Below are 26,974 nucleotides of genomic sequence, written 5' to 3'. Positions count from 1 at the left end.
ATAGTGCCCACATGTTGCATTCGAGCGATGGGATTGTCGTATTTCAAACGAGGTGATTTGCTTGCACAGTCAGCGTTGACCATCTCACAACAGATCTGTTATGTGGATTATCGTGCGACGTTCGAGTCGGGGGCAAGGAATCGCAGGAAGCAAAGATGAGTCTTTTTCCATTGTCACCTTTCTTTCCGGTTGTTGGTGCATATAATATTGTGCGGACAAAATAATGCGACGGCGAGTGTTTTTTGCCTCCAAGATTTTGTGGTGTGGGTATTGTTTTGCTCGTTTCATACCCACACCAAAACCTGAAACACACCCCACTCCACCCTCCCCCTCCCTCACAATCAGTCCATGAACACAAACACTGACACACACAAATTAATGATCAAGTTACCCCCCCCCCCCCCCCCAACCCTTCACTTGCACACCTGCAACGCAGACGATCATATTATTGATTAAATATTCATATAGGTCAATGTTGGGTTTTTTGTTCTTGTTTGTGTTATTGCAGAATCGGTTTTCTCTTATTGCTACACGTGTCTCTTCATTACATTTCACCATCGCCCTACCACCCTGCCCCTCTCGGTATTCCACCCCTCGGTTTTCAGTGGTAAATATTAGTAATCGAATATTGAAGCTACGTTGAGTCAAAGGTCACAGAAGATTTGCATCGTGCAGCACTGCACGAATTGGGTCAAAGGACACAAACGATTTGCGTCGTGCCGCGAAGGAAAGATAATCGCGATCTTGTTTCTCATTGCCTCTCTGTTTTTCATTAGACTTGTCATTCTGCTTGCTCGGCTTTGTCAGATGTCTTCATTTCTTGTTGCTATGTTCTCTGCTTTTTTATTATTATTTTTTTATTTGCGCTTAGTTTATCGATACAACGTCTTGTGCACGGGTCAAAATGTGTGTGTCAGGGGTCAATTGGTTTGACTTAAACTTACGTTCGTGTTTCTCCAAACAGAGATACACGCACTCCATGACTTTGTGAGAAGATAAAACATATCGATAGGTTTCATTTGTTTGCGATAAAGCATAAATGTATGACCTTTGATGAGGTAGTTTTGTTTTTTGTTTACATTTGCCAGTTTGCCAGTTCGTATTTGGAACTTGGCGAAGCAGTGTCGTCTGTTTAGGTCTGGGGAAACGCCAATGAAAAGAGCCGAAGAATCCTCGAGCGTTTCTATTGGGTTTGCTTTTGATTATCCATGTAATAGGGCTTCCTGCAACTATGGTAACCGGGGATTTATTCCCCGGGGAACATGAGATTTATTTCCCAGGTGCTTGTGAATGAAAACTCGTGAAAATGATGACAAGGATATATGTGACCCTTCACCACGGGATGAGTCGCATGTCACCTTTTCATGTGTAGCAAAGTGCACTTCGCTACTCTAAACACTCTAATCATCGCTTAGCGAAACAGCCTTGTGTACAGTACAAACGGGATAACCCATCCCATAGCAGACGATACGATGCTGCGCGCGCACCTTGCCGGCGCAAATTCTAATAAAATACCTTTCTTTATATATCTACCTAACTTCTATCTTTCAAAGTCCCTTTTATCTTTGATACGGTCCTAATTATATTTAGGTTTGCATAGAAGTCACTGATTAGGCTGGATGGCTGCATATTATTGTGTTATTTACGATAATGCTTCGAACTGACCAAAGCGTCACTCTGACCATGACCGGGTTTCATGTATCGTCGAGAGAAACTGATTCTCACAAACTCATCTTTGTCTTTTCAATCATTGTTTTGTCATTTTTGTATCACTATTACATATCCCGTACCTATGTTGCATATGATTTTAGTTTGTTTATAAGGATTTGGTTGTAATGAGTGATGCTTGGTTCCTCTGCAAAGATTGCTAATTTATGCAGACAGGTACTCGCGCAGGAATTTAGCCGATTCCATTTACTTTCGGACTTTACCGCTTCGTACTAAGTCAATGTATAATTTTCCCCCAAGTAACGCATACCATGATGTTTGTCTAGGGTTCTTCTTTTTATCTGTATGATTTATGAGTTTGTCCATTATTCCAGTTTAGAGAGTTTTGTAATTTTCCGCACTGAAGTTGGTTCAGTGCCTTCACTAGGACCATTGTTTTTGCATCCTACTAAATAAATATAAGTTTTTATGAAATGTGATCTATTGCAATGGAAAGCTAAAGGTCGTAGCTTTAATTTGATGTATTGTTTGTTATGATTGGTTATGTATTTGTTTAAATAACGTAGGGTAAAGCAAGTGTAAGAAACACAGATTCCGTGTTTCTGGCCGTATTCAGGCGATTTTTATTCTCGGCGGACGGTGCTTTCTGTGCAGTCCGCGCCGGGGCTATAAGTATAAGCCGGACACCGGCATAAGCATGCTTTTTTTTTTTGTTTTTGTTTTTGTTTTTGTTTTTTGTTTTTTGTTGTTGCTCATCTTCACCCAGGCACACATCGTAGAGCTTCGGCTCTGATATCTTTGACCCAAATTGCTCTAAGCAGAGAGGTCGTTAAACTGTATTTTCGTCGCATAAGCATGCATTCGCTCCTAGCAGCTGAACACGACACTACACTTGCTTTGCTGTCTACGGGTTTCGCCTTCGGCCTCTACGTTTCCTTGCATTGTTTTCTTGAATAAAAAGTTGAAACAAGACGCTTGGACTTGGGCTTCGTGTGTCTACTACCCTTCCACTCCTCCACTACACATGATTTTCATATTTTTACATTTTCTTAAAGAGTTGTTTATTCTCTATCCAGTGGTGAAAACCGTGTTAGAAAAGAGTGAACACTTTTCGAGTTATAAGCCTGTGACTAAGGTGACCCTCACACTGTTACTATAGACACCCCCCGGACTTATATTAAGCCTAGCGCAGAACCGCGTGAGGTGACATGCGACTCATTTCGTGGTGGAGGGACACATAATTATATCCTACTATGAGTACTACGCTGGAATACTACAATGAATTTTCAAACGGCTACACTGGCTTCGTCTTTCCTGATCGAAAGGGGGTGTATTGTTGATATTTGTAGATAATAGACTCTGCATCCGGGTGCACTGAACAGCTGAAGGTTACTACGACCTTCGTTCCCCATCACTGAGTGCTACCCCCCCCCCCCCCCCCCCCCTGATGAAGCTGCCGATCCAAAGACCAGATCCAGGTCACTTTATGATCACTGAACTGGTTGGCACAATGTCAGTGTCAACAGGTTTCACAATATGACGATGGTGATGATTATGTGGAGAGAACTCTGAGTGTATTACAAACACGTGCGCACTTAATTGCACGCACAACACACGAATTCACGAAGCGTATACACACATTCATACATATACACATGAGCACATTGACTTGCGCGAGCGGCGCACGAACGCTAGCTCACGCACGCACGCACGCACGAACGCTAGCTCACACACACAGGCAGAGAGGTAGACAGACAGACAGACAGACCGCCAGACAGACCGCAGACAGGCAGACACATAGACACACAGACAGACATGGGACTGGGTGGCCGAGTGGTAACGCACTTGCGCTCGGAATCGAGAGGTTGCGTGTTCGACCCTGGGTCAGGCCGCTATTTTCTCCCCCCTTTCCTAACCTAGATGGTGGGTTCAAGTGCTAGTCTTTCGGATGAGACGAAAAACCGAGGTCCCTTCGTGTACACTATATTGGGGTGTGCACGTTAAAGATCCCACAATTGACAAAAGGGTCTTTCCTGGCAAAATTGTATAGGCATAGATAAAAATGTCCATCAAATACCCGTGTGACTTGGTATAAAGGCCGCGAAAGGTGAATGCTCGCCTAACAGGCTTGAGGTTTGCTGGTCGATGTGAATGCGTTATATATTGTGTGTAAAAAATGTTTGTTTGTCTGTCTGTCTGTAAAAAAATTCCATTTCACACGGCAGAAATTAATATGTAAAGCGCGGAGAGCACAGTTAATTGTGGTTCGCGCTATATAAGCTCACCATAATAAAAAAAAATAATAACATACTGACAGACATTCTGACAGACAGACAGACAGACAGACACACAGACAGACACACAGACAGACACACAGACAGACACACAGACAGACATACAGACAGACACACAGACAGACATTCAGACAGACAGACAGACACACACGCACACACACACACACGCACACACACACACACACACACACACAGAAACACAGACACACAGACAGAAACACAGACCCCCCGCGGGTTAGGGGGAAGAATTTACACGATGCTCCCCAGCATGTCGTAAGAGGCAACTAACGGATTCTGTTTCTCTTTTTACCCTTGTTAAGTGTTTCTTGTATAGAATATAGTCAATTTTTGTAAAGATTTTAGTCAAGCAGTATGTAATAAATGTTAAGTCCTTTGTACTGGAAACTTGCATTCTCCCAGTAAGGTACTACATTGTACTACGTTGCAAGCCCCTGGAGCAAATTTTTGCTTAGTGCTTTTGTGAACAAGAAACAATTGACAAGTGGCTCTATCCCATCTCCCCCCTTTCCCCGTCGCGATATAACCTTCGTAGTTGAAAACGACGTTAAACACCAAATAAAGAAAAAAGAAAAGAAACACAGACAGACATTCAGACAGACATACAGACATTCTGACAGACAGACACACAGACATACACACAGACAGACATTCAGACAGACATACAGACATTCAGACAGACACACAGGCACACAGACAGACAGACACACACACACACACACACACACACAGACACACAGACAGACATACAGACAGAAACACAGAGACACACAGACAGACATTCAGACAGACATACAGACACACATACAGACAAACAGTCAGACACACTGACAAAAAGACAACTAGAGACCCAAAGAGACAGGCAGAAGGCTTGAGGGAAACTGACAGAGAGAGAGAGAGAGTCTAAGCTATTCCAACTTAGCCCCTACGAGCATATAAATCATTTGCTCACGAAAAACGTAAACACGTACATGAGGGCCCCAAAGGGTTTAAAATCGTGATCGTGATTGGCGTTTTTTGACCTTTCTGTGACCGTGATTGCCGAAATTTCCATTTCTGTGATCGTGATGGGACTTTGCCCGTGATCCGTGATGACAAAAAAATCAAGTCTCGTGATCGTGATCGTCATTTGTTTTCGTGATCGTGATGGGCATTATTGCAAAGCATTTTATTTTCAACGTACATTTTTCACAGCTGTATCACTCTATGATCCTCTATTCGTCAAGGTGTTTGTGATCGTGAAAACAAAAATCAAGGTAACTGTGATCGTGAAAGCTAAAATTTCCCTTCCCGTGATCGTGATGATACCCCCCCTTTGGGGCCCTCGTACATGAACTCATGTATTTCGCTGTCCATCCGACAGTGCGAAATAGACTTGGTAATATCCGGATGCTCTTCATTCCAAGATCCGGGTCAGCGTGAGTGACATCACTGTGTAATTGTTTTTTGTTATTGTCTATTTCCCCCTCGTAAACCCACATCCGGCTACATAATCGCTGAGACAAGGCTATAAAATCTGAGACAAGGCTATAAAATCTGTCCCCTTCCCAAGTGCGAAGAAAAGGACAAGAGAGCGTTGCTACTGACACACTGGAATAGAGGTAAGTCTTCCAAGATACTATGTAACAAGTCGCGTAAGGCGAAAATACAACATTTAGTCAAGTAGCTGTCGAACTCACAGAATGAAACTGAACGCAATGCCATTTTTCAGCAAGACCGTATACTCGTAGAATCGTCAGTCCACCGCTCATGGCAAAGGCAGTGAAATTGACAAGAAGAGCGGGGTAGTAGTTGCGCTAAGAAGGATAGCACGCTTTTCTGTACCTCTCTTTGTTTTAACTTTCTGAGCGTGTTTTTAATCCAAACATATCATATCTATATGTTTTTGGAATCAAGAACTGACAAGGAATAAGATGAAAGTGTTTTTAAATTGATTTCGACAATTTAATTTTGATAATAAATTTTATTATTTAATTTTCAGAGCTTGTTTTTAATCCAAATATAACATATTTATATGTTTTTGGAATCAGAAAATGATGGAGAATAAGATGAACGTAAATTTGGATCGTTTTATAAATATTTTTTTTTTTTACAATTTTCAGATTTTTAATGACCAAAGTCATAAATTAATTTTTAAGCCACCAAGCTGAAATGCAAAACCAAAGTCCGGGCTTCGTCGAAGATTACTTGACCAAGATTTCAACCAATTTGGTTGAAAAATGAGGGCGTGACAGTGCCGCCTCAACTTTCACGAAAAGCCGGATATGACGTCATCAAAGACATTTATCCAAAAAATGAAAAAAACATTCGGGGATTTCATACCCAGGAACTCTCATGTCAAATTTCATAAAGATCGGTTCAGTCTGAATCGCTCTACACACACACACAGACAGACACACACACACACACACGCACGCACATACACCACGACCCTCGTCTCGATTCCCCCCTCGACGTTAAAACATTTAGTCAAAACTTGACCAAATGTAAACAAGTCGCGTAAGGCGAAAATACAATATTTAGTCAAGTAGCTGTCGCACTCACAGAATGAAACGAACGCAATGCCAGAAGAGCGGGGTAGTAGTTGCGCTAAGAAGGATAGCACGCTTTTCTGTACCTCTCTTTGTTTTAACTTTCTGAGCGTGTTTTTAATCCAAACATATCATATGTATATGTTTTTGGAATCAGCATAAATTTAAACGTCTTGTTTAATGCATTTCATAAAGGGAATTAATAAGACTTTGATTTTGTTGTAGAAAACAAAAGATGGAGCTTAACCCTATTTGGATTATTACCATACTGAAATCGAATGCATTATTTCTCTCAGTGCACTAAAGAAACTGCAATGAATTACATAATGAAGTCTATCACCAATATCACCCTTTTCAATCTTTCTGTCTGTAATACAATAATTTATCTTCCTTTCTTAATAGGCAACTTGTGATTTAGAATTATAAATCGCAAAAATGATAACCCTTTATTTTGTGGTTAAACACTGTCATGTTTTCCACTTAAACTAACCGCTGGAACAGTTCAGATTCCACTGATTTATCCGAATTCCACTGAATTTTTTTTAATTCAGATTTGTCTCTATACAATTTGAATAAGGTCGTTTAAAACTTCTGTTGTTTTCTACTGTTTGCGTGGGTAACACGGGTTAAAGCATCAATATTTGATTTTTTGTGTTTTTTTGTTGTCAAAAAGGTATTCTGTTTCAAAGCAAAGCAAAACAGGGGACAGCATGATATCCCAGTTATGTGTTAAGGCCAAAAAAAAGGTCTGTTTACGGTAACATAGGGTGAAAAAATAGGGTCGGTAGGTCGGCTTTTTTTTCCATTTTTTTTTCTCCATTTTTTTTTTCTTTTTTTTTTTTCCCCTCTCTATGATGTTTCACAGTTCATTTCTTCTCATGAATCCCTGTTTTAGCCCAACATAACTATAAACAGTACTTTGAGTTTACCTCCCTTCTGTCGTCTGCTGTTTGAGCGCAAACAGCTCTATTTTGGATGCGGTTTTTTTTGTTTTTCAGACGATCAAAAAAAAAGATTAGGGTCGGGCCTAAAAACTAGGGTCGGTCGGGTTACCGTAAACAGACCTATTTTTTTTGGGCCTAAGGAAGGCAGCTCATTTACACTCGTGTTCAATAAAGTTCAGAATGCTTTACCACACCAAGCCTGCTGAAACAGAATTAAAATTGAATTCTAGTCCAAGACGGATACCTTCAACATACGGTTGTCAAAGTTCAAAGGAATGTGCTTTTTATATTTAGTCAAGTTTTGACTAAATATTTTAACATCGAGGGGGAATCGAAACGAGGGTCGTGGTGTATGTGCGTGCGTGTGTGTGTGCGTGTGTGTGTCTGTGTGTGTGTGTGTAGAGCGATTCAGACTAAACTACTGGACCTATCTTTATGAAATTTGACATGAGAGTTCCTGGGTATGAAATCCCCGAACGTTTTTTTCATTTTTTTTATAAATGTCTTTGATGACGTCATATCCGGCTTTTCGTGAAAGTTGAGGCGGCACTGTCACGCCCTCATTTTTCAACCAAATTGGTTGAAATTTTAGTCAAGTAATCTTCGACGAAGCACGGACTTGTTATATTCGGATTAAAAACAAGCTCTGAAATTTAAATATATAAAAATTATTATCAAAATTAAACTGTCGAAATCAATTTAAAAACTCTTTCATCTTATTCCTTGTCGGTTCTTGATTCCAAACACATATAGAAATGATATGTTTGGATAAAAAACACGCTCAGAAAGTTAAAACAAAGAGAGGTACAGAAAGCGTGCTATCCTTCTTAGCGCAACTACTACCCCGCTCTTCTTGTCAATTTCACTGCCTTTGCCATGAGCGGTGGACTGACGATGCTACGAGTATACGGTCTTGCTGAAAAATGGCATTGCGTTCAGTTTCATTCTGTGAGTTCGACAGCTACTTGACTAAATATTGTATTTTCGCCTTACGCGACTTGTTTTAACTTTCTGAGCGTGTTTTTAATCCAAACATATCATATCTATATGTTTTTGGAATCAGGAACCGACAAGGAATAAGATGAAAGTGTTTTTAAATTGATTTCGACAATTTAATTTTGATAATAATTTGTATATATTTAATTTTCAGAGCTTGTTTTTAATCCGAATATAACATATTTATATGTTTTTGGAATCAGAAAATGATGGAGAATAAGATAAACGTAAATTGGGATCGTTTTATAAATTTTTATTTTTTTTTACAATTTTCAGATTTTTAATGACCAAAGTCATCAATTAATTTTTAAGCCACCAAGCTGAAATGCAATACCGAAGTCCGGGCTTCGTCGAAAATTACTTGACCAAAATTTCAACCAATTTGGTTGAAAAATGAGGGCGTGACAGCGCCGCCTCAACTTTCACGAAAAGCCGGATATGACGTCATCAAAGACATTTATCCAAAAAATGAAAAAAACGTTCAGGGATTTCATACCCAGGAACTCTCATGTCAAATTGCATAAAGATCGGTCCAGTAGTTTAGTCTGAATCGCTCTACACACACACACACACACACACACACACACACACACACACACACACACACACACACACACACACACACACACGCACGCACATACACCACGACCCTCGTTTCGATTCCCCCTCGATGTTAAAATGTTTAGTCAAAACTTGACTAAATATAAAAAGTAATATAAAGGTGTTTAAAAAAAAAAAGTTCATCCATATGTATTTGTTGTGTCTTTTTGTCATGACAGACTTCCCAGCACTTTATATTAACAGTTATTGTCTTAGATATACATTTCTATGAGAGAAAGTTGTAATATTATCATTACTTTGTAAATATATAAAGGCTGCACCTTTTGTGAGCTAATTCGTTTTTTGTTTTAATTAATATTTGTTTGTCTGTGCACTTAAAAGATCGCTGGGTCGAAATATCTGTGGCTATAACGTAATGTTTTGTCAATAACAAACGTTCCAACACGTTCCAACAACTTACCTTTTTTTGTTTTTTGGTTCTGAATTTTGGAACGTTGGCAGTCTCTTTGATTTTGGATTTAGTAATATATCAAGTACATGAAGCAAGCGATTCACATGCCTTTTGTATTTGCATGAAAAAGGCTTCGTTTCAGTTTGTTTCCTTGTTCATTTGTTGTGTTTTGTTGGACAGGTTGGTTGGGAGAGATTGAGAGTGACTGTAAAAACAGAGGTGGGGTTTGGCTATGTTTGTTTATATCTCCGTTTCCTTTTGACATTCGTATGTTGTTGGCGATTTTTTTTTGTTGGGGGGGGGGGGGTGTCGTGTGCAGATGTCATGGGAGACAATGATAATTTATATTCACAATCACTATCATTATCATCATAGCCACCAACATCTGAATCACACGCAGCAGCAGCAGCATTAATTGGTAATGAACGTTAACTAATTTCCTGTCTCATTGTTTCAGGCATAAAGGTTTTACTATGTATCGTCGTGTTCTTGTCGCGTTGGTTGTCCTTCTGACCTTGAATTTACTGGCAGTGACCTTGGCATCTCCAGTGGCAGGTAGGAATAATTTAAGTTTCCTAAATAACATCACTTTTTGTTTTAAATCACTCACACAAACAGGAGAAAAAAACAGACAACATATCTTACATCATAAATAAAACAAAGATTAGAAAGATAGTTAAAAACAAGTCGCGTAAGGCGAAATTACAAAATTTAGTCAAGCTGTCGAACTCACAGAATGAAACTGAACGCAATGCATTTTTTCAGCAAGTCCGTATACTCGTAGCATCGTCAGTCCACCGCTCGTGGCAAAGGCAGTGACATTGACAAGAAGAGCGTTGTAGAAGTTGCGCTGTGCTGCATAGCACGCTTTTCTGTACCTCTCTTCGTTTTAACTTTCTGAGCGTGTTTTCAATCCAAACATATCATATCTATATGTTTTTGGACTCAAAGAACCGACAAGGAATAAGATGAAATTTTTTTTTTTTTTTATCGATTTCGGACAATTTATTTTAATCATAATTTTTATATTTTTAATTTTTAGAGCTTGTTTTTAATTCGAATATAACATATTTATATGTTTTTGGAATCAGAAAATGATGAAGAATAAGATTAACGTATTTTTGGATCGTTTTATAAAAATATAATTTTAATTACAATTTTCAGATTTTTAATGACTAAAGTCATTAATTAATTTTCAAGCCTCTAAGCTGAAATGCAATACCACAGTCCGGCCTTCGTCGAAGATTGCTTGGCCTTCTTCTTCTTCTTCTGCGTTCGTGGGCTGAAACTCCCACGTACACTCGTGTTTTTTGCACGAGTGGAATTTTACGTGTATGACCGTTTTTTACCTCGCCATTTAGGCAGCCATACGCCGTTTTCGGAGGAAGCATGCTGGGTATTTTTGTGTTTCTATAACCCCCCGAACTCTGACATGGATTATATTATCTTTTTCGTGCGCACTTGGTCTTGTGCTTGCGTGTACACACGGGGGTGTTCGGACACCGAGGAGAGTCTGCACACAAAGTTGACTCTGAGAAATAAATCTCTCGCCGAACGTGGGGACGAACTCACGCTAACATGCAGCGGCCAACTGGATACAAATCCAGCGCGCTACCGACTGAGCTACATCCCCGCCCGGCTTGGCCAAAATTTCAATCAATTTTATTAAAGAATGAGGGTGTGACAATTCCGCCTCAACTTTTACAAAAAAGCCGGATATGACGTCATCAAAGACATTTATCGAAACAATGAAAAAAAAGTCTGGGGATATCATACCCAGGAACTCTCATGTAAAATGTCATAAAGATAGGTCCAGTAGTTTACTCTGAATCGCTCTACACACACACACGCACACACACACACACACACACACACACACACACACATACACACACACACACACTCACACACACACACATACACACACACACACACACACACACACACACACACACACACACACACACACACCACGACCCTCGTCTCAATTCTCCCCCTCTATGTTAAAGCATTTAGTCAAAACTTGCTTTAAAAATGCAGTGAGTTCAGTTTCATTCTGTTAGTTCGGCAGCTTGACTAAATGTTGTAATTTCGCCTTACGCGACTTGCTTACAAGGTTACTCATCTTTTTTGCTTTTGCACAGATATACTGAGAGCCGGTCCCCGCGAGGTGGGCAAGCATCTAACCATCGAATCAGTCGTGAGCCGTCCCCTTCGCCTTCCCAGGCCTTTCTGCTGCTGCCTTTTGCCACCCCAGACCCCGTTGCCACAACTGACACACCTGCCCGGTCAGAATCCTACGTGGTGATTGTAGCGAAGACATAGTCACGATTTTACATACATCCATGCGTTTCAGTTGCTCATAGAGGTTTTGATGTTTAGAATCTTCAACGAATATGAGAATCTTTAGATAAATGAGACCAGAATCCTATTTGGTGACCGGAGCGAAGACATCAGGAGTGTTCATATATCCGTGTCAGCGCATGAACGATGAAGAAGTACATATCCGTGCGTTCCCGCTTCTTACTTGAGGTTTTGATACTAAAAATATAAAAAATATTATTAAAATAAAATTTCCGAAATCGATTTAAAAACAATTTCATCTTATTCCTTGTGGGTTCCTGATTCCAAAAACATATAGATGTGATATGTTTGGATTAAAAACACGCTCAGAAAGTTAAAAAGAATAGAGATAAAGAAAAGCGTGCTATCCTTCTCAGCGCAACTACTACCCCGCTCTTCTTGTCAATTTCACTGGCTTTACATCGAGCGGTGGACTGACGATGCTACGAGTATACGCTCTTGCTGTAAAAATGCAGTGAGTTCAGTTTCATTCTGTTAGTTCGACAGCTTGACTAAATGTTGTAATTTCTCCTTTCGCGACTTGTTTACAAGGTTACTCATCTTTTTTGCTTTTGCACATATATACTGAGAGCCGGTCCCCGCGATGTGGGCGAGCGTCGAGCCATGGAACCACTCATGGGCCATGTTCCCAGGCGTATCTGCAACTGCCACCCCTGCCCGGTCAGAATCCACTATTGAGGTTTTGATGTTTAGAATCTTCAACGAATATGTGACCCTCCACCACGAAATGAGTCGCATGTCGTCACAGGCTTATAACTCAAACAGTTTTCGCTCTTTTCTAAAACGGGTTTCACCACTGGATAGAGCATACAATACTCTTTAGGAAAATGTAAAAATATGAAAATCATGCAAAGGTGACATGCGACTCGTTCCGTGGTGGAGGGTCACATATGAGAATCTTTAGATGAATGAGACCAGAATCCTATTTGGTGACCGGAGCGAAGACATCAGGAGTGTTCATAATTATAGCCGTTTCAGCGCATAAACGATGAAGAAGTACATATCCGTGCGTTTCCGCTTCTTACTTGAGGTTTTGATACTAAGAATCTCAAACGAATATGAGGCAGAGCGCTATTTTCAGATGTGAGAAACAAATCAAAGAAAGCAGGAGATTGGGTCTGTTTAAGTATCTTGCTCTATTGCACATCAAGAGTATACATTCATTCATGCGTTCCAGCTGCTACTTGAGGTTTTGATGTTAAGAATCTTTAACAAATATGACAATCTTTACAAAATAAATGAGACCAGAATCCTGCTTGGTGACCGGAGCGAAGACATCAACATTGTACATCTGTCCATTTCAGCCCATGAACGATGAAGAAGAAGAAGTAGTACATATATATATATATATGTGAGTTCCAGCTTCTCCTTCAGGTGTTAATGTAAAGAATCTTCAACGAATACAGGAGTGTTGAGATAACTTTATTGAGCGAAGCATTACTTTCTATGGGAAAAATACCTTTAACTATACTGCACAACAAGCGTTTTTACTCAAATAAAAGTTGTACATATTAACCGGGTTGTTTTTCTGTGCGTTTGTATGTGTGTGTGGGTGTGTATGCGGGTGTGTGTGTGTGTGTGTGTGTGTGTGTGTGTGTGTGTGTACATATTCACCGGGTTGTTTCTCAATCTGTGTGTGTGTGTGTGTGTATGTGTGTGTGTGTGTGAGTATGTGTGTGTGTGTGTGTGAGCAGGGCCGGACCAAATGAGTTGTAAGAGGGGGGGGGGGGGTTCCTCCTTTTTTGGGGGGGGCAAATCAGCGAAGTGGCGAAGCCACAAGCGCGCAGGCGCGCGAACTAGGGGGGTCCAGGGGCATGCTCCCCCGGAATATTTTTGAAAAAACGGTTAAAATCTGTGCAATCTGGTGCATTCTGGGCCTTGTTTTGAGGGTTAAGAGCAGCATTGTGGAGGGGGGGGGGGGGGGTACCTTTTTCTCATCGGATTTCACATTGAATAAAATTTGTTAGAGACACACACAAAATTTATTTAAAAAAAACCACAAAAAAAAACCAACCACTCAAAGCAAGGTACATGCTTTTTCCAGGGGGGGGGGGGGGAGTTTCCGGAACCGGCCTGGAACCCCCCCCCCCCCCCTGGGTCCGGCCCTGGTGAGTGTGTGTGCGTGTGTGTTTGTGTGTGTGTATGTGTGTATGTATGTCTGTGTGGGTGTGTGTGTGTGTGGGTGTGTAGCCTATGTGTGTGTGTGTGTACATAGTGTGTGTGTGTGTGTGTGTATATGTGTGTGTGTGTGTGTACCTGTCCAAGCGAAGAGATGCTGTCACATGAACACACTGATACCAACTACACGCATGTACTGACAATCATTAATAATCACAATTCATAGATTCGTTCATGCCAGTGCCTGCGCACACATACAAACACGCACACAGCCCCGCACACATACAAACACACGCACACATACAAACACACGCACACAGCCCCGCACACATACAAACACACGCACACATACAAACACACGCACACAGCCCCGCATGCACTTCCTATACTGTTGAAATCTAAACTCGCCTCGCGTAAATCTGATGCCAAAAGGAACATCATCGGACACACACACACACACACACACACACACACATACACACACACACTGACACACACACACACACACACCGACACACAGGCGTTCACAGATAGTTCTACCAGCAAAATGTGCACACATGGTAAACACTAGCTTTAGAATGGACGATTCTGATTGCCATGTGTGCTAGTCAGTCTTGCTAAAAGAACTATGAACTATGTTAGTCTGCGTATTTCTTCCGAGTTTGCTACACACACTGACCTACACACACGTATCAACAAACGCACTCAGCGGCAGGCGTATTGACACGCACTCACAGTCAGATACATTCATGCATGATTACACACAGAGACACGAACGAATCCACGTTTGCAAACATGTACACAAACTCTCTCTCTCTCTCTCTCTCTCTCTCTCTCTCTCTCTCTCTCTCTCTCTCTCTCTCTCTCTCTCTCTCTCTCTCTCTCACCCACACACATAGACACACCCAGACACAGACACACACACACACACACACACACACACACACACACACACACACACACACACACAATTAGACACACACACACACACACACACACACTCACACACCTCGTGGACTTTGACTGCAACTCCTATTTTCACTTTTAGACAGAACCGAAAGTACACCGGGATAACTCTTGCGACGAAAGACAGTACTTACGGTTCTTGATTGACACATTTTTCACAACACCGCTGATTCATTTCCGCGTCCACAACTAGTCTCCCATCAGAAAAGATTCCTGCCTTCAATGCTGTGATCTGTAGACAGCCACAGAAACAGGTATGTGTCGAGAAGCTTGTTACACTACGCTGTGAATACTGTAGAAACTGCTTGTTCGCTGTATGGTTCATATCTGCTGCCAGGTGTGTGTGTGTGTGTGTGTCGATCTCGTGTCACTGAAAGTAGGTCATACCTTGACAAAGTTACCCTTCTCGTACATAGAACAGCTGCCTTAAAGTTGTTGGCTGACTATGAATAAAGAGAGACCGATACCTTAGTTCTGAGTATATGTGTGTATTTGATTTGGATTATTCCGTTACAGGGTGCCACGTTTCTACTTTCTGTTTTGGGTCACACTCTAGTGCAGTGGATCTGTGTGTGTTATATTTGATACCACTGACAGACACACGGTCTGTTTTTCGTTCGACCAGCTACTCATTGGTAACAAGTCCTTGAGAAACAGAAGGATTGCTGTCAAATGCCCAGCTGAAAGTTGTTTAAAAGGAGAGAGAGAGAGAGAGAGAGAGAGAGAGAGAGAGAGAGAGAGAGAGAGAGAGAGAGAGAGAGGGAGGGGCGACAAGGGAAAGAATACATTACTTGCGCTCCATTGATGCACACAATTCTCTCCCTTGAATTGTGGAAAAACATGTTTTGTTTCGGCGGTATGGTCTGTCCAACTCATGGGCGGATCCAGGGGGGGGGGGGGGGGGGGGGGGCAGATTTTTGACGTCGTTAACACGACCTTGCGACACCAAGCCTCATCAATTTGTTTTTCATGAGACAATGGCAACATTCTATCAACATGACACCTGTCACAACAAGCCATGCAACTCTCTCTCTCTCTCTCTCTTTCTCTCTCTGTCTCTCTCTCTGTCTCTCTCTCTTTCTCTCTCTTTCTCTCTGTCTCTCCTTCTCTCTCTCCCTCTCTCTCTCTCCCTCTCTCTCCCTCTCTCTCCCTTACTCTCTGTCTGTCTGTCTGTCTGTGTCTGTCTGTATGTCTCTCTCTCTCCCTCTCTCTCTCTCTCTCTTACTCCCTGTCTCTCTCTGTCTGTCTGTCTGTCTGTCTGTCTGTCTGTCTGTCTGTCTGTCTGTCTATCTCTCTCTCTCTCTCTGTCTGTCTGTCTCTCTGTCGCTCTTTCTCTCTCTCTCTCTCTCTCTCTCTCTCTCTCTCTCTCTCTCTCTCTCCCCCCTTCTTTCTCCCGTACAGGCCATGGATTCTTCCAAAAGGATTTCTTTCCAATCTTATTTATTCCCCGGTCAAACCAATTAACAATCTGACCGAGCACCCATTTGTTTTTATCGGTATTGGCGAATCTCAATCGGTAAAATACCGGAAATTACCGATAAACGCAATCCTTGTTAAATTCACTTTTTGGAAGGTGTATTAGGGTAAGTTTCTTGGCTCAGATTGTACCAAATTGCTCCATTTTCCTTGTTTTTTTTCAACATTGTCCAGGGGGACATGCGCCCGTGACCCCCTAGAAGGTTTGGAACGCTTCGCGCCCTCAACTAAACGCATCGCGTCGTCCAATTATCACTAAAAGAAATTTGGAAACCCCCAATGAGGATGTGATCCGCCCTTGCAACTAGTAGGTTAGGTGTTCACACGGATAACAATTGATTCTCCTTTACTCCTTATTCAAGGGAGAGGAAGAGGGAGTATGAACCTTGGGTTGATGCGTCTGCTCCCCCCCCCCCCCCCCCCCCCCCGCTTATCCATACATAAAGTAATTACGGGTTCTAACCGCGTTGTTTCAAGACGTTATCACGTGTTCTAACCGCGTTGTTTTAAGACGTTGGTCACAGTGTAAAGTAATCACATGTTCTAACCGCATTGTTACAAGACGTTGGTCACAGTGTAAAGTAATCACGTGTTCTAACTGCGTTGTTTCAAGATGTTGGTCACAGTGTAAAGTAATCACGTGTTTTAACCGCGTTGTTTCAAGAAGTTGGTCACAGTGTTTAGTAATCATGTGTTCTAACCGCATTGTTTCAAGACGTCGGTCACAGTGAAAAGTAATCACGTGTTTTAACGGCGTTGTTTTAAGACGTCGGTCACAGGGAAAAGTAATCACGTGTTTTAACCGCATTTTTTTTAAGACGCTGGTCACAGTGAAAAGTAATCACGTGTTCTATCCGCATTGTTTTAAGACTTTGGTCACAGTGTAAAGTAATCATGTGTTCTAACCGGGTTGTTTTAAGACGTCGGTCACAGTGTAAAGTAATCACGTGTTCTAACCGCGTTGTTTTAAGACGTTGGTCACAGTGTAAAGTAATCACATGTTCTAACCGCATTGTTACAAGACGTTGGTCACAGTGTAAAGTAATCACGTGTTCTAACTGCGTTGTTTCAAGATGTTGGTCACAGTGTAAAGTAATCACGTGTTTTAACCGCGTTGTTTCAAGAAGTTGGTCACAGTGTTTAGTAATCACGTGTTCTAACCGCATTGTTTCAAGACGTCGGTCACAGTGAAAAGTAATCACGTGTTTTAACGGCGTTGTTTTAAGACGTCGGTCACAGGGAAAAGTAATCACGTGTTTTAACCGCATTTTTTTGAAGACGCTGGTCACAGTGAAAAGTAATCACGTGTTCTATCCGCATTGTTTTAAGACTTTGGTCACAGTGTAAAGTAATCACGTGTTCTAACCGCGTTGTTTCAAGAAATTGGTCACAGTGTAAAGTAATCACCTGTTCTAACCGCGTTGTTTCAAGACGTTGGTCACAGTGTAAAGTAATCACGTGTTCGAACTGCGTTGTTTTAAGACGTTGGTCACAGTGTAAAGTAATCACGTGTTCTAACCATATTGTTTCAAGACGTTGGTCACAGTGTTTAGTAATCACGGGTTCTATCCGCATTGTTTCAAGACGTTGGTCTCAGTGAAAAGTAATCACGTGTTCTAACCGCGTTGTTTCAAGACGTTGGTCACGTGTTCTAACCGCGTTGTTTCAAGACGTTAGTCACAGTGTTCTAACCGCGTTGTTTCAAGACGTTGGTCACAGTGTAAAGTAATCATGTGTAAAGTAAAGTTTCAAGACGTTGGTCACGTGTTCTAACCGCGTTGTTTCAAGACGTTGGTCATAGTGTAAAGTAATCACGTGTTCTAACCACGTTGTTTCAAGACATTGGTCACAGTAAAAAAGTAATCACGTGTTTTAACCACGTTGTTTTAAGACATTGGTCACAGTGAAAAGTAATCACGTGTTCTAACCGTGTTGTTTCAAGACGTTGGTCACAGTGTAAAGTAATCACGTATTCTAACCGCGTTGTTTCAAGACGTTGGTCACAGTGAAAAGTAATCACGTGTTTTAACCGCGTTGTTTTAAGACGTCGGTCACAGTGTAAAGTATTCACGTGTTCTTACCGCGTTGTTTTAAGACGTTGGTCACAGTGTAAAGTAATCACGTGTTCTAACCGCGTTGTTTTAAGATGTTGGTCACAGTGTTTAGTAATCACGTGTTCTAACCGCATTGTTTCAAGACGTCGGTCAAAGTGTGAAGTAATCACGTGTTCTATCCGCATTGTTTCAAGACGTCGGACACAGTGTAAAGTAATCACGTGTTCTAACCGCGTTGTTTCAAGAAATTGGTCACAGTGTAAATTAAGTAATCACGTGTTCTATCTGCATTGTTTCAAGACGTCGGTCACAGTGTGAAGTAATCACGTGTTCTATCCGCACTGTTTCAAGACGTCGGTCACAGTGTAAAGTAATCACGTGTTCTAGCCGCGTTGTTTTAAGACGTTGGTCACAGTGTAAAGTAATCATGTGTTCTAACCGGGTTGTTTTAAGACGTCGGTCACAGTGTAAAGTAATCACGTGTTCTAACCGCATTGTTTTAAGACGTTGGTCACAGTGTAAAGTAATCACATGTTCTAACCGCATTGTTACAAGACGTTGGTCACAGTGTAAAGTAATCACGTGTTCTAACCGCGTTGTTTCAAGAAGTTGGTCACAGTGTTTAGTAATCACGTGTTCTAACCGCATTGTTTCAAGACGTCGGTCACAGTGAAAAGTAATCACGTGCTTTAACAGCGTTGTTTTAAGACGTCGGTCACAGGGAAAAGTAATCACGTGTTTTAACCGCATTTTTTCAAGACGCTGGTCACAGTGAAAAGTAATCACGTGTTCTATCCGCATTGTTTTAAGACTTTGGTCACAGTGTAAAGTAATCACGTGTTCGAGCCGCGTTGTTTCAAGAAATTGGTCACAGTGTAAAGTAATCACCTGTTCTAACCGCGTTGTTTCAAGACGTTGGTCACATTGTAAAGTAATCACGTGTTCGAACTGCGTTGTTTTAAGACGTTGGTCACAGTGTAAAGTAATCACGTGTTCTAACCATGTTGTTTCAAGACGTTGGTCACAGTGTTTAGTAATCACATGTTCTAACCGCATTGTTTTAAGACGTTGGTCACAGTGTAAAGTAATCACGTGTTCTAACCACGTTGTTTCAAGACGTTGGTCACAGTGTAAAGTAATCACGTGTTTTAACCGCGTTGTTTCAAGACGTTGGTCACAGTGTAAAGTAATCACGTGTTTTAACTGCGTTGTTTTAAGACGTCGGTAACAGTGTAAAGTAATCACGTGTTCTAACCGCATTGTTTTAAGACGTTGGTCACAGTGTAAAGTAATCACGTGTTCTAACCGCGTTGTTTTAAGACGTCAGTCACAGTATAAAGTAATCACGTGTTCTAACAGCGTTGTTTCAAGACGTTGGTCACAGTGTAAAGTAATCACGTGTTTTAACCACGTTGTTTCAAGACGTTGGTCACATTGTAAAGTAATCACGTGTTCGAACTGCGTTGTTTTAAGACGTTGGTCACAGTAAAAAGTAATCACGTGTTTTAACCGCGTGGTTTTAAGACGTCGGTCACAGTGTAAATTAATTACGTGTTCTATCCGCATTGTTTCAAGAAATTGGTCACAGTGTAAAGTAATCACGTGTTCTAACCGCGTTGTTTCAAGGCGTTGGTCACAGTGTAAAGTAATCACGTGTTTTAACCACGTTGTTTCAAGAAGTTGGTCACAGTGTAAAGTAATCACGTGTTCTAACCGCGTTGTTTTAAGACGTCGGTCACAGTGTGAAGTAATCACGTGTTCTAACAGCGTTGTTTTAAGACGTTGGTCACAGTGTTTAGTAATCACGTGTTCTGACCGTGTTGTTTTAAGACGTTGGTCACAGTGTAAAGTAATCACGTGTTCTAACCGTGTTGTTTTAAGATGTTGGTCACAGTGTATAGTAATCACGGGTTCTAACCGCGTTGTTTTAAGACGTCGGTCACAGTGTAAAGTAATCACGTGTTTTAACTGCGTTGTTTTAAGACGTCGGTCACAGTGTAAAGTAATCACGTGTTCTAACCGCATTGTTTTAAGACGTTGGTCACAGTGTAAAGTAATCACGTGTTCTAACCGCGTTGTTTCAAGACGTCGGTCACAGTGTAAAGTAATCACGTGTTCTAACCGCGTTGTTTTAAGACGTCGGTCACAGTGTAAAGTAATCACGTGTTCTAACAGCGTTGTTTTAAGACGTTGGTCACAGTGTAATGTAATCACGTGTTCTAACCGCGTTGTTTCAAGACGTTGGTCACGTGTTCTAACCGCGTTGTTTCAAGACGTTAGTCACAGTGTTCTAACCGCGTTGTTTCAAGACGTTGGTCACAGTGTAAAGTAATCATGTGTAAAGTAAAGTTTCAAGACGTTGGTCACGTGTTCTAACCGCGTTGTTTCAAGACGTTGGTCATAGTGTAAAGTAATCACGTGTTCTAACCACGTTGTTTCAAGACATTGGTCACAGTAAAAAAGTAATCACGTGTTTTAACCACGTTGTTTCAAGACATTGGTCACAGTGAAAAGTAATCACGTGTTCTAACCGCGTTGTTTCAAGACGTTGGTCACAGTGTAAAGTAATCACGTGTTCTAACCGCGTTGTTTCAAGACGTTGGTCACAGTGCAAAGTAATCACGTGTTTTAACCGCGTTGTTTTAAGACGTCGGTCACAGTGTAAAGTATTCACGTGTTCTTACCGCGTTGTTTTAAGACGTTGGTCACAGTGTAAAGTAATCACGTGTTCTAACCGCGTTGTTTTAAGATGTTGGTCACAGTGTTTAGTAATCACGTGTTCTAACCGCATTGTTTCAAGACGTCGGTCAAAGTGTGAAGTAATCACGTGTTCTATCCGCATTGTTTCAAGACGTCGGACACAGTGTAAAGTAATCACGTGTTCTAACCGCGTTGTTTCAAGAAATTGGTCACAGTGTAAATTAAGTAATCACGTGTTCTATCTGCATTGTTTCAAGACGTCGGTCACAGTGTGAAGTAATCACGTGTTCTATCCGCACTGTTTCAAGACGTCGGTCACAGTGTAAAGTAATCACGTGTTCTAGCCGCGTTGTTTTAAGACGTTGGTCACAGTGTAAAGTAATCATGTGTTCTAACCGGGTTGTTTTAAGACGTCGGTCACAGTGTAAAGTAATCACGTGTTCTAACCGCATTGTTTTAAGACGTTGGTCACAGTGTAAAGTAATCACATGTTCTAACCGCATTGTTACAAGACGTTGGTCACAGTGTAAAGTAATCACGTGTTCTAACCGCGTTGTTTCAAGAAGTTGGTCACAGTGTTTAGTAATCACGTGTTCTAACCGCATTGTTTCAAGACGTCGGTCACAGTGAAAAGTAATCACGTGCTTTAACAGCGTTGTTTTAAGACGTCGGTCACAGGGAAAAGTAATCACGTGTTTTAACCGCATTTTTTCAAGACGCTGGTCACAGTGAAAAGTAATCACGTGTTCTATCCGCATTGTTTTAAGACTTTGGTCACAGTGTAAAGTAATCACGTGTTCGAGCCGCGTTGTTTCAAGAAATTGGTCACAGTGTAAAGTAATCACCTGTTCTAACCGCGTTGTTTCAAGACGTTGGTCACATTGTAAAGTAATCACGTGTTCGAACTGCGTTGTTTTAAGACGTTGGTCACAGTGTAAAGTAATCACGTGTTCTAACCATGTTGTTTCAAGACGTTGGTCACAGTGTTTAGTAATCACATGTTCTAACCGCATTGTTTTAAGACGTTGGTCACAGTGTAAAGTAATCACGTGTTCTAACCACGTTGTTTCAAGACGTTGGTCACAGTGTAAAGTAATCACGTGTTTTAACCGCGTTGTTTCAAGACGTTGGTCACAGTGTAAAGTAATCACGTGTTTTAACTGCGTTGTTTTAAGACGTCGGTAACAGTGTAAAGTAATCACGTGTTCTAACCGCATTGTTTTAAGACGTTGGTCACAGTGTAAAGTAATCACGTGTTCTAACCGCGTTGTTTTAAGACGTCAGTCACAGTATAAAGTAATCACGTGTTCTAACAGCGTTGTTTCAAGACGTTGGTCACAGTGTAAAGTAATCACGTGTTTTAACCACGTTGTTTCAAGAAGTTGGTCACAGTGTTTAGCAATCACGTGTTCTAACCGCATTGTTTCAAGACGTTGGTCACAGTAAAAAGTAATCACGTGTTTTAACCGCGTGGTTTTAAGACGTCGGTCACAGTGTAAATTAATTACGTGTTCTATCCGCATTGTTTCAAGAAATTGGTCACAGTGTAAAGTAATCACGTGTTCTAACCGCGTTGTTTCAAGGCGTTGGTCACAGTGTAAAGTAATCACCTGTTTTAACCGCGTTGTTTTAAGACGTCGGTCACAGTGTAAAGTAATCACGTGTTCTAACCGCGTTGTTTTAAGACGTCGGTCACAGTGTGAAGTAATCACGTGTTCTAACAGCGTTGTTTTAAGACGTTGGTCACAGTGTTTAGTAATCACGTGTTCTGACCGTGTTGTTTTAAGACGTTGGTCACAGTGTAAAGTAATCACGTGTTCTAACCGTGTTGTTTTAAGATGTTGGTCACAGTGTATAGTAATCACGGGTTCTAACCGCGTTGTTTTAAGACGTCGGTCACAGTGTAAAGTAATCACGTGTTTTAACTGCGTTGTTTTAAGACGTCGGTCACAGTGTAAAGTAATCACGTGTTCTAACCGCATTGTTTTAAGACGTTGGTCACAGTGTAAAGTAATCACGTGTTCTAACCGCGTTGTTTCAAGACGTCGGTCACAGTGTAAAGTAATCACGTGTTCTAACCGCGTTGTTTTAAGACGTCGGTCACAGTGTAAAGTAATCACGTGTTCTAACAGCGTTGTTTTAAGACGTTGGTCACAGTGTAATGTAATCACGTGTTCTAACCGCGTTGTTTCAAGACGTTGGTCACAGTGTAAAGTAATCACGTGTTCTAACCACGTTGTTTTAAGACGTTGGTCACAGTGTAAAGTAATCACGTGTTCTAACCGCGTTGTTTCAAAACGTTGGTCACAGTGTATAGTAATCACGGGTTCTAACCGCGTTGTTTTAAGACGTCGGTCACAGTGTAAAGTAATCACGTGTTCTAACCAGGTTGTTTCAAGACGTTAATTTGTCACAGTATGACATCATGCGCACACTGCTACAGGAATGGAGTGTTTTGATGAGACAATGTCCACTGAAATTCAGCAAATTTCATTCATCTGTATATTATGTGTGTGTGTGTGTGTGTGTGTGTGTGTGTGTGTGTGTGTGTGTGTGTGTGTGTGTGTGTGTGTGTGTGTGTGTGTGTGTGTGTGTGATTACAGAAGTCATCATGGCCGCCGCTTCAACCACCAGTAGCAGTGAGCTGCCAGAATGCCCTGTCTGCCATGACGGCTATAAAGAGCCAAAGATACTGCCGTGTACACACCTAGCGTGCAAAAAGTGCGTCGTGTCGTGGCTGCAGAAGGCAGGGGTCAATGGAGGCTGTCCGCTGTGCAGGGCCCCCATCCTGCCCCCCACCAGCCGAGGTCAGCGTGAACTTGACACCCTGGTCAATGACCTGCCCACTGACCTGGCCACCATGGCTCTAGTGGACAGTCACAAAGTGCTCAGCGGTCAGCATGTCTGTATGCTGTGTAATAACAACTCTGCTGCCACGTCATTCTGCTTGCAGTGTGACGTCAAAATCTGCAAGGCTTGCATCAATGTTCACAATAACATACCCTTAACCAGGAAACACGTCATTGAAGACTTAAACAAACTCAGCCCGCAGCGATTGGCTGAGATAAACCGCGCAACTTGTAACGTGCACGATGATAGGCTGGCTGAGCTGTATTGCTCCACCCACCAGGAGCTCATTTGCATGCTGTGCGACTCGACCAATCACCGCAGCTGTGCAGAGGTGAAGGCCATCCTAGACGTGGCGACAGAGAAGAGAAGAGAACTAGAACAACAGGCACAGAGACTGAGGGACAGAGCGACAGCATTGGCAACGGAGGTTGGTGTAAACCTTTAATGTTAATGCTCTTGTTTTATCAGGCTTTTTCCTTATAAAGTTTTTTGCATCCTTGATTCTGATTAAATCTGAAATGAAGCTGAGGTAATTGTTGCATGTCTGCTTCATTTGTTGAATCGTACTTTGTTAGCAGATTTACATCCATTCTGATTGAATCTGCATGACGTTTGAAGTCTCACTGGATGATAAAATCAGGGGAAAACAGATGGTTTGATGAATGCGTGGTGCAAGCTTGAATGATTTCTCTTTAATGATTTCACCTTCTCAAACCACTTCCGCTGGACATTAAAAAGGAAATCTTCAGCGGTGACAAAACTTTCTTTTTTTTAATTTCTTTTTTTAAAATGCAAAATGACATTTTAAAAACGATTTGCAGAACTTCACAGAGTGATCCGTGTTTCTTTTTTTAGATCCAAGAGGTTACGGACACTTTCAAGGTCATGCGTAAAAAGGCCAATGACACGTTCGACGACCTTGAGCAGTGCTTGAAGAAGCGACGTCAGGAGGTCAACAAGCTAATACAGGCTGAGGAAGACGACGCCATGACGTCACTGGCGGAGCTGGAGAAATGGCGGGCGGCCTTAGCACTGAACGCAGCCAGCGTAGGAAATGTGGTGCAGGCAGCGTCTGGAGGGTCTCTGCTGGGGATGATGAAAGGTCTGACGTCACGCCTCGACGTCCTGGAGTCACAGACCGGAACGACACGCAAGATGGAGGTCAAAGACTTGACCTTGGACCTCCAGAAACTGGATCAGTTGAGGGCTGACATTGCCTCTCTGGGTACGTCACATTTTCTGTACACCTTTCCTGACCACACGTGTTGGTTGTTTGTTGTTGGTTCTTGTCTCCAGAACACAGAGGGTCATGGGAGACTGATTCAGCATCCATCTTATTCTCTGTCTTGTTCTCGGCCTACTATCTGAAAAGTGTTGACATTGAATCAAATTAATAGCAAGAGGTAGAAGGTTCCTATATAAGGAGTTGGCGAACACGTTGCTTACATACCGATCAGTACTCAACATAAATTTAGTGTTGGACAGGAAGGACAATAAGTAGAGGTTACATGCCGAGTCTCAGTGATTATCAAAAATAATGGTCGAAGTTAGCGGATCATGAAAAATGCGAGCTTCAGCGAGCTTTTTCATGACCGCGAACTGAGACCATTATTTTTGATAATCACTGAGACGAGGTATGTAACCTCTTTATCCCTCCTTTCTTCAGTTATTCAAAGAAAAGAGGAGTTTTTGTGCGAAAGTTTGATCAAATCATATTCACCCAACCAGTCTACCTGCGCAGGCGATAGATTAATGCGCGGTTGTATAGTTCCGTGCAAATCATTCAAATTTGTTCACACTTCTTGTCAGTTTCCATGTTTTGAACTAAAATCAAGTACACAGTTATGTTGTCATTCTGCTGTGGCGGTAAAGGCAGATAGTGTGTGTTCTGTACATGTTTTGGTATCGCTCAGGAAATGTTCTTTCCTCGAATGTGACTAGCAGACGAAGTTTTACACCCGTGTTCCAACGCTAAAAACTGTATGAAGTTTAGTTTTCTGGGGCAAAATAGTGTATGAAACCGCTGCATGTTCTTCAAGTTGATTAAATGTTTGCAATTGATTGCGTGTGATCTGTTTATAAAATGAAATATTGTTGAAAACTGACCGTCGGATTGCAGTCTTGTCACGATGCAGCCGAAATCTGGAAGGGGAACTACTCGTGTCGCTAGACAAAGTATGAGAGTTACTTTTCCTTGGAATCTTGCTGGCGATAAACGATTGTGCACGGCAGATCTGAATTCAGAAAACAACCAAACTCATGGATTTTATATTGAGATTCATGTGTTCAAGCCTGTAGTTGCTGGTTTAAATGCGGTATGGTTGTATTGTTTGCTCCAGAAATGTATATTTTGTACGTTAGAGTGTTCTAAACTTTTGAGTCGCAAAAAGTAGATCCACAATGTGTACAGTCTCTACCCATGAGCTATCGAGGATTCAGGCCCGTTATTGGGTAAGTGATTTTGGTTGTTGGGTAAGTTACCGAAAAATAACTAGCCCTACAAGTTTACAGAGAGAAAGAAGCAGAGGGGGGGGATAAAAGATGATACATGGTACACCTGTGTGTTGGTGTCATCTCACGCTGTTCAGTTGTCTGTCTGTGCCTGGGACGTATCTACAGCGACAACACCACGGACTGCAGACAAACCCAGAAAGGCGGCGCTGGCCAAAGTACTGAGAGTAGGGGACCGGGTCAAACCGGGACCGGACTGGACTTTTGATACTCGGGTAAGACTGCGTGTCCCTCTCCTGTCTGACAGTTTTCACCATCCCTGTCACTCTGTCTGAGGTGTCACTGAAATGACGGTGATATTATGTTCTGGTTCCGGTTTTGCTCGAGATGCAACCAAATGAAAATGTGTGTTAAAAACTTCAAAAATAAAGTTTAATTAAAGGGATAGTATCCGCCGAAAAAGGTCTTCAGATCGCTTTCAAAGCATCACCGTAAGATTCTACGTTACAAATAATGCTACCATCCATGAGGA

The 26,974-nt window shown here is 41.7% G+C and overlaps 1 protein-coding gene and 1 long non-coding RNA gene across 2 annotated transcripts; both read left to right on the top strand.

Moving 5' to 3' along the window:
• Positions 1–5,496: 5,496 nt before the first annotated feature.
• LOC138954485 (uncharacterized) lies at positions 5,497–13,342 on the top strand. Its single transcript, XR_011451857.1, has 4 exons — positions 5,497–5,581; positions 9,921–10,018; positions 11,608–11,995; positions 12,858–13,342. It is a non-coding gene; the product is annotated as an uncharacterized lncRNA (long non-coding RNA).
• Positions 13,343–15,034: 1,692 nt separating this feature from the next.
• LOC138954483 (transcription intermediary factor 1-beta-like) lies at positions 15,035–26,717 on the top strand (the record flags this gene model as incomplete). The annotated part of the gene is made up of 4 exons (XM_070326320.1): positions 15,035–15,165; positions 23,745–24,418; positions 24,847–25,216; positions 26,611–26,717. Coding segments are annotated over exons 2-4 (1,143 nt in total), but the record flags the coding sequence as incomplete, so codon positions are not given.
• Positions 26,718–26,974: the final 257 nt, after the last annotated feature.

The sequence above is a fragment of the Littorina saxatilis genome, unplaced genomic scaffold (assembly GCF_037325665.1).
Source record: "Littorina saxatilis isolate snail1 unplaced genomic scaffold, US_GU_Lsax_2.0 scaffold_367, whole genome shotgun sequence".
Classification (NCBI taxonomy): domain Eukaryota; kingdom Metazoa; phylum Mollusca; class Gastropoda; order Littorinimorpha; family Littorinidae; genus Littorina; species Littorina saxatilis.
The sequence above is the reverse complement of the archived record's forward strand: the minus strand, read 5'-3'. Positions and strand labels throughout refer to the sequence as shown.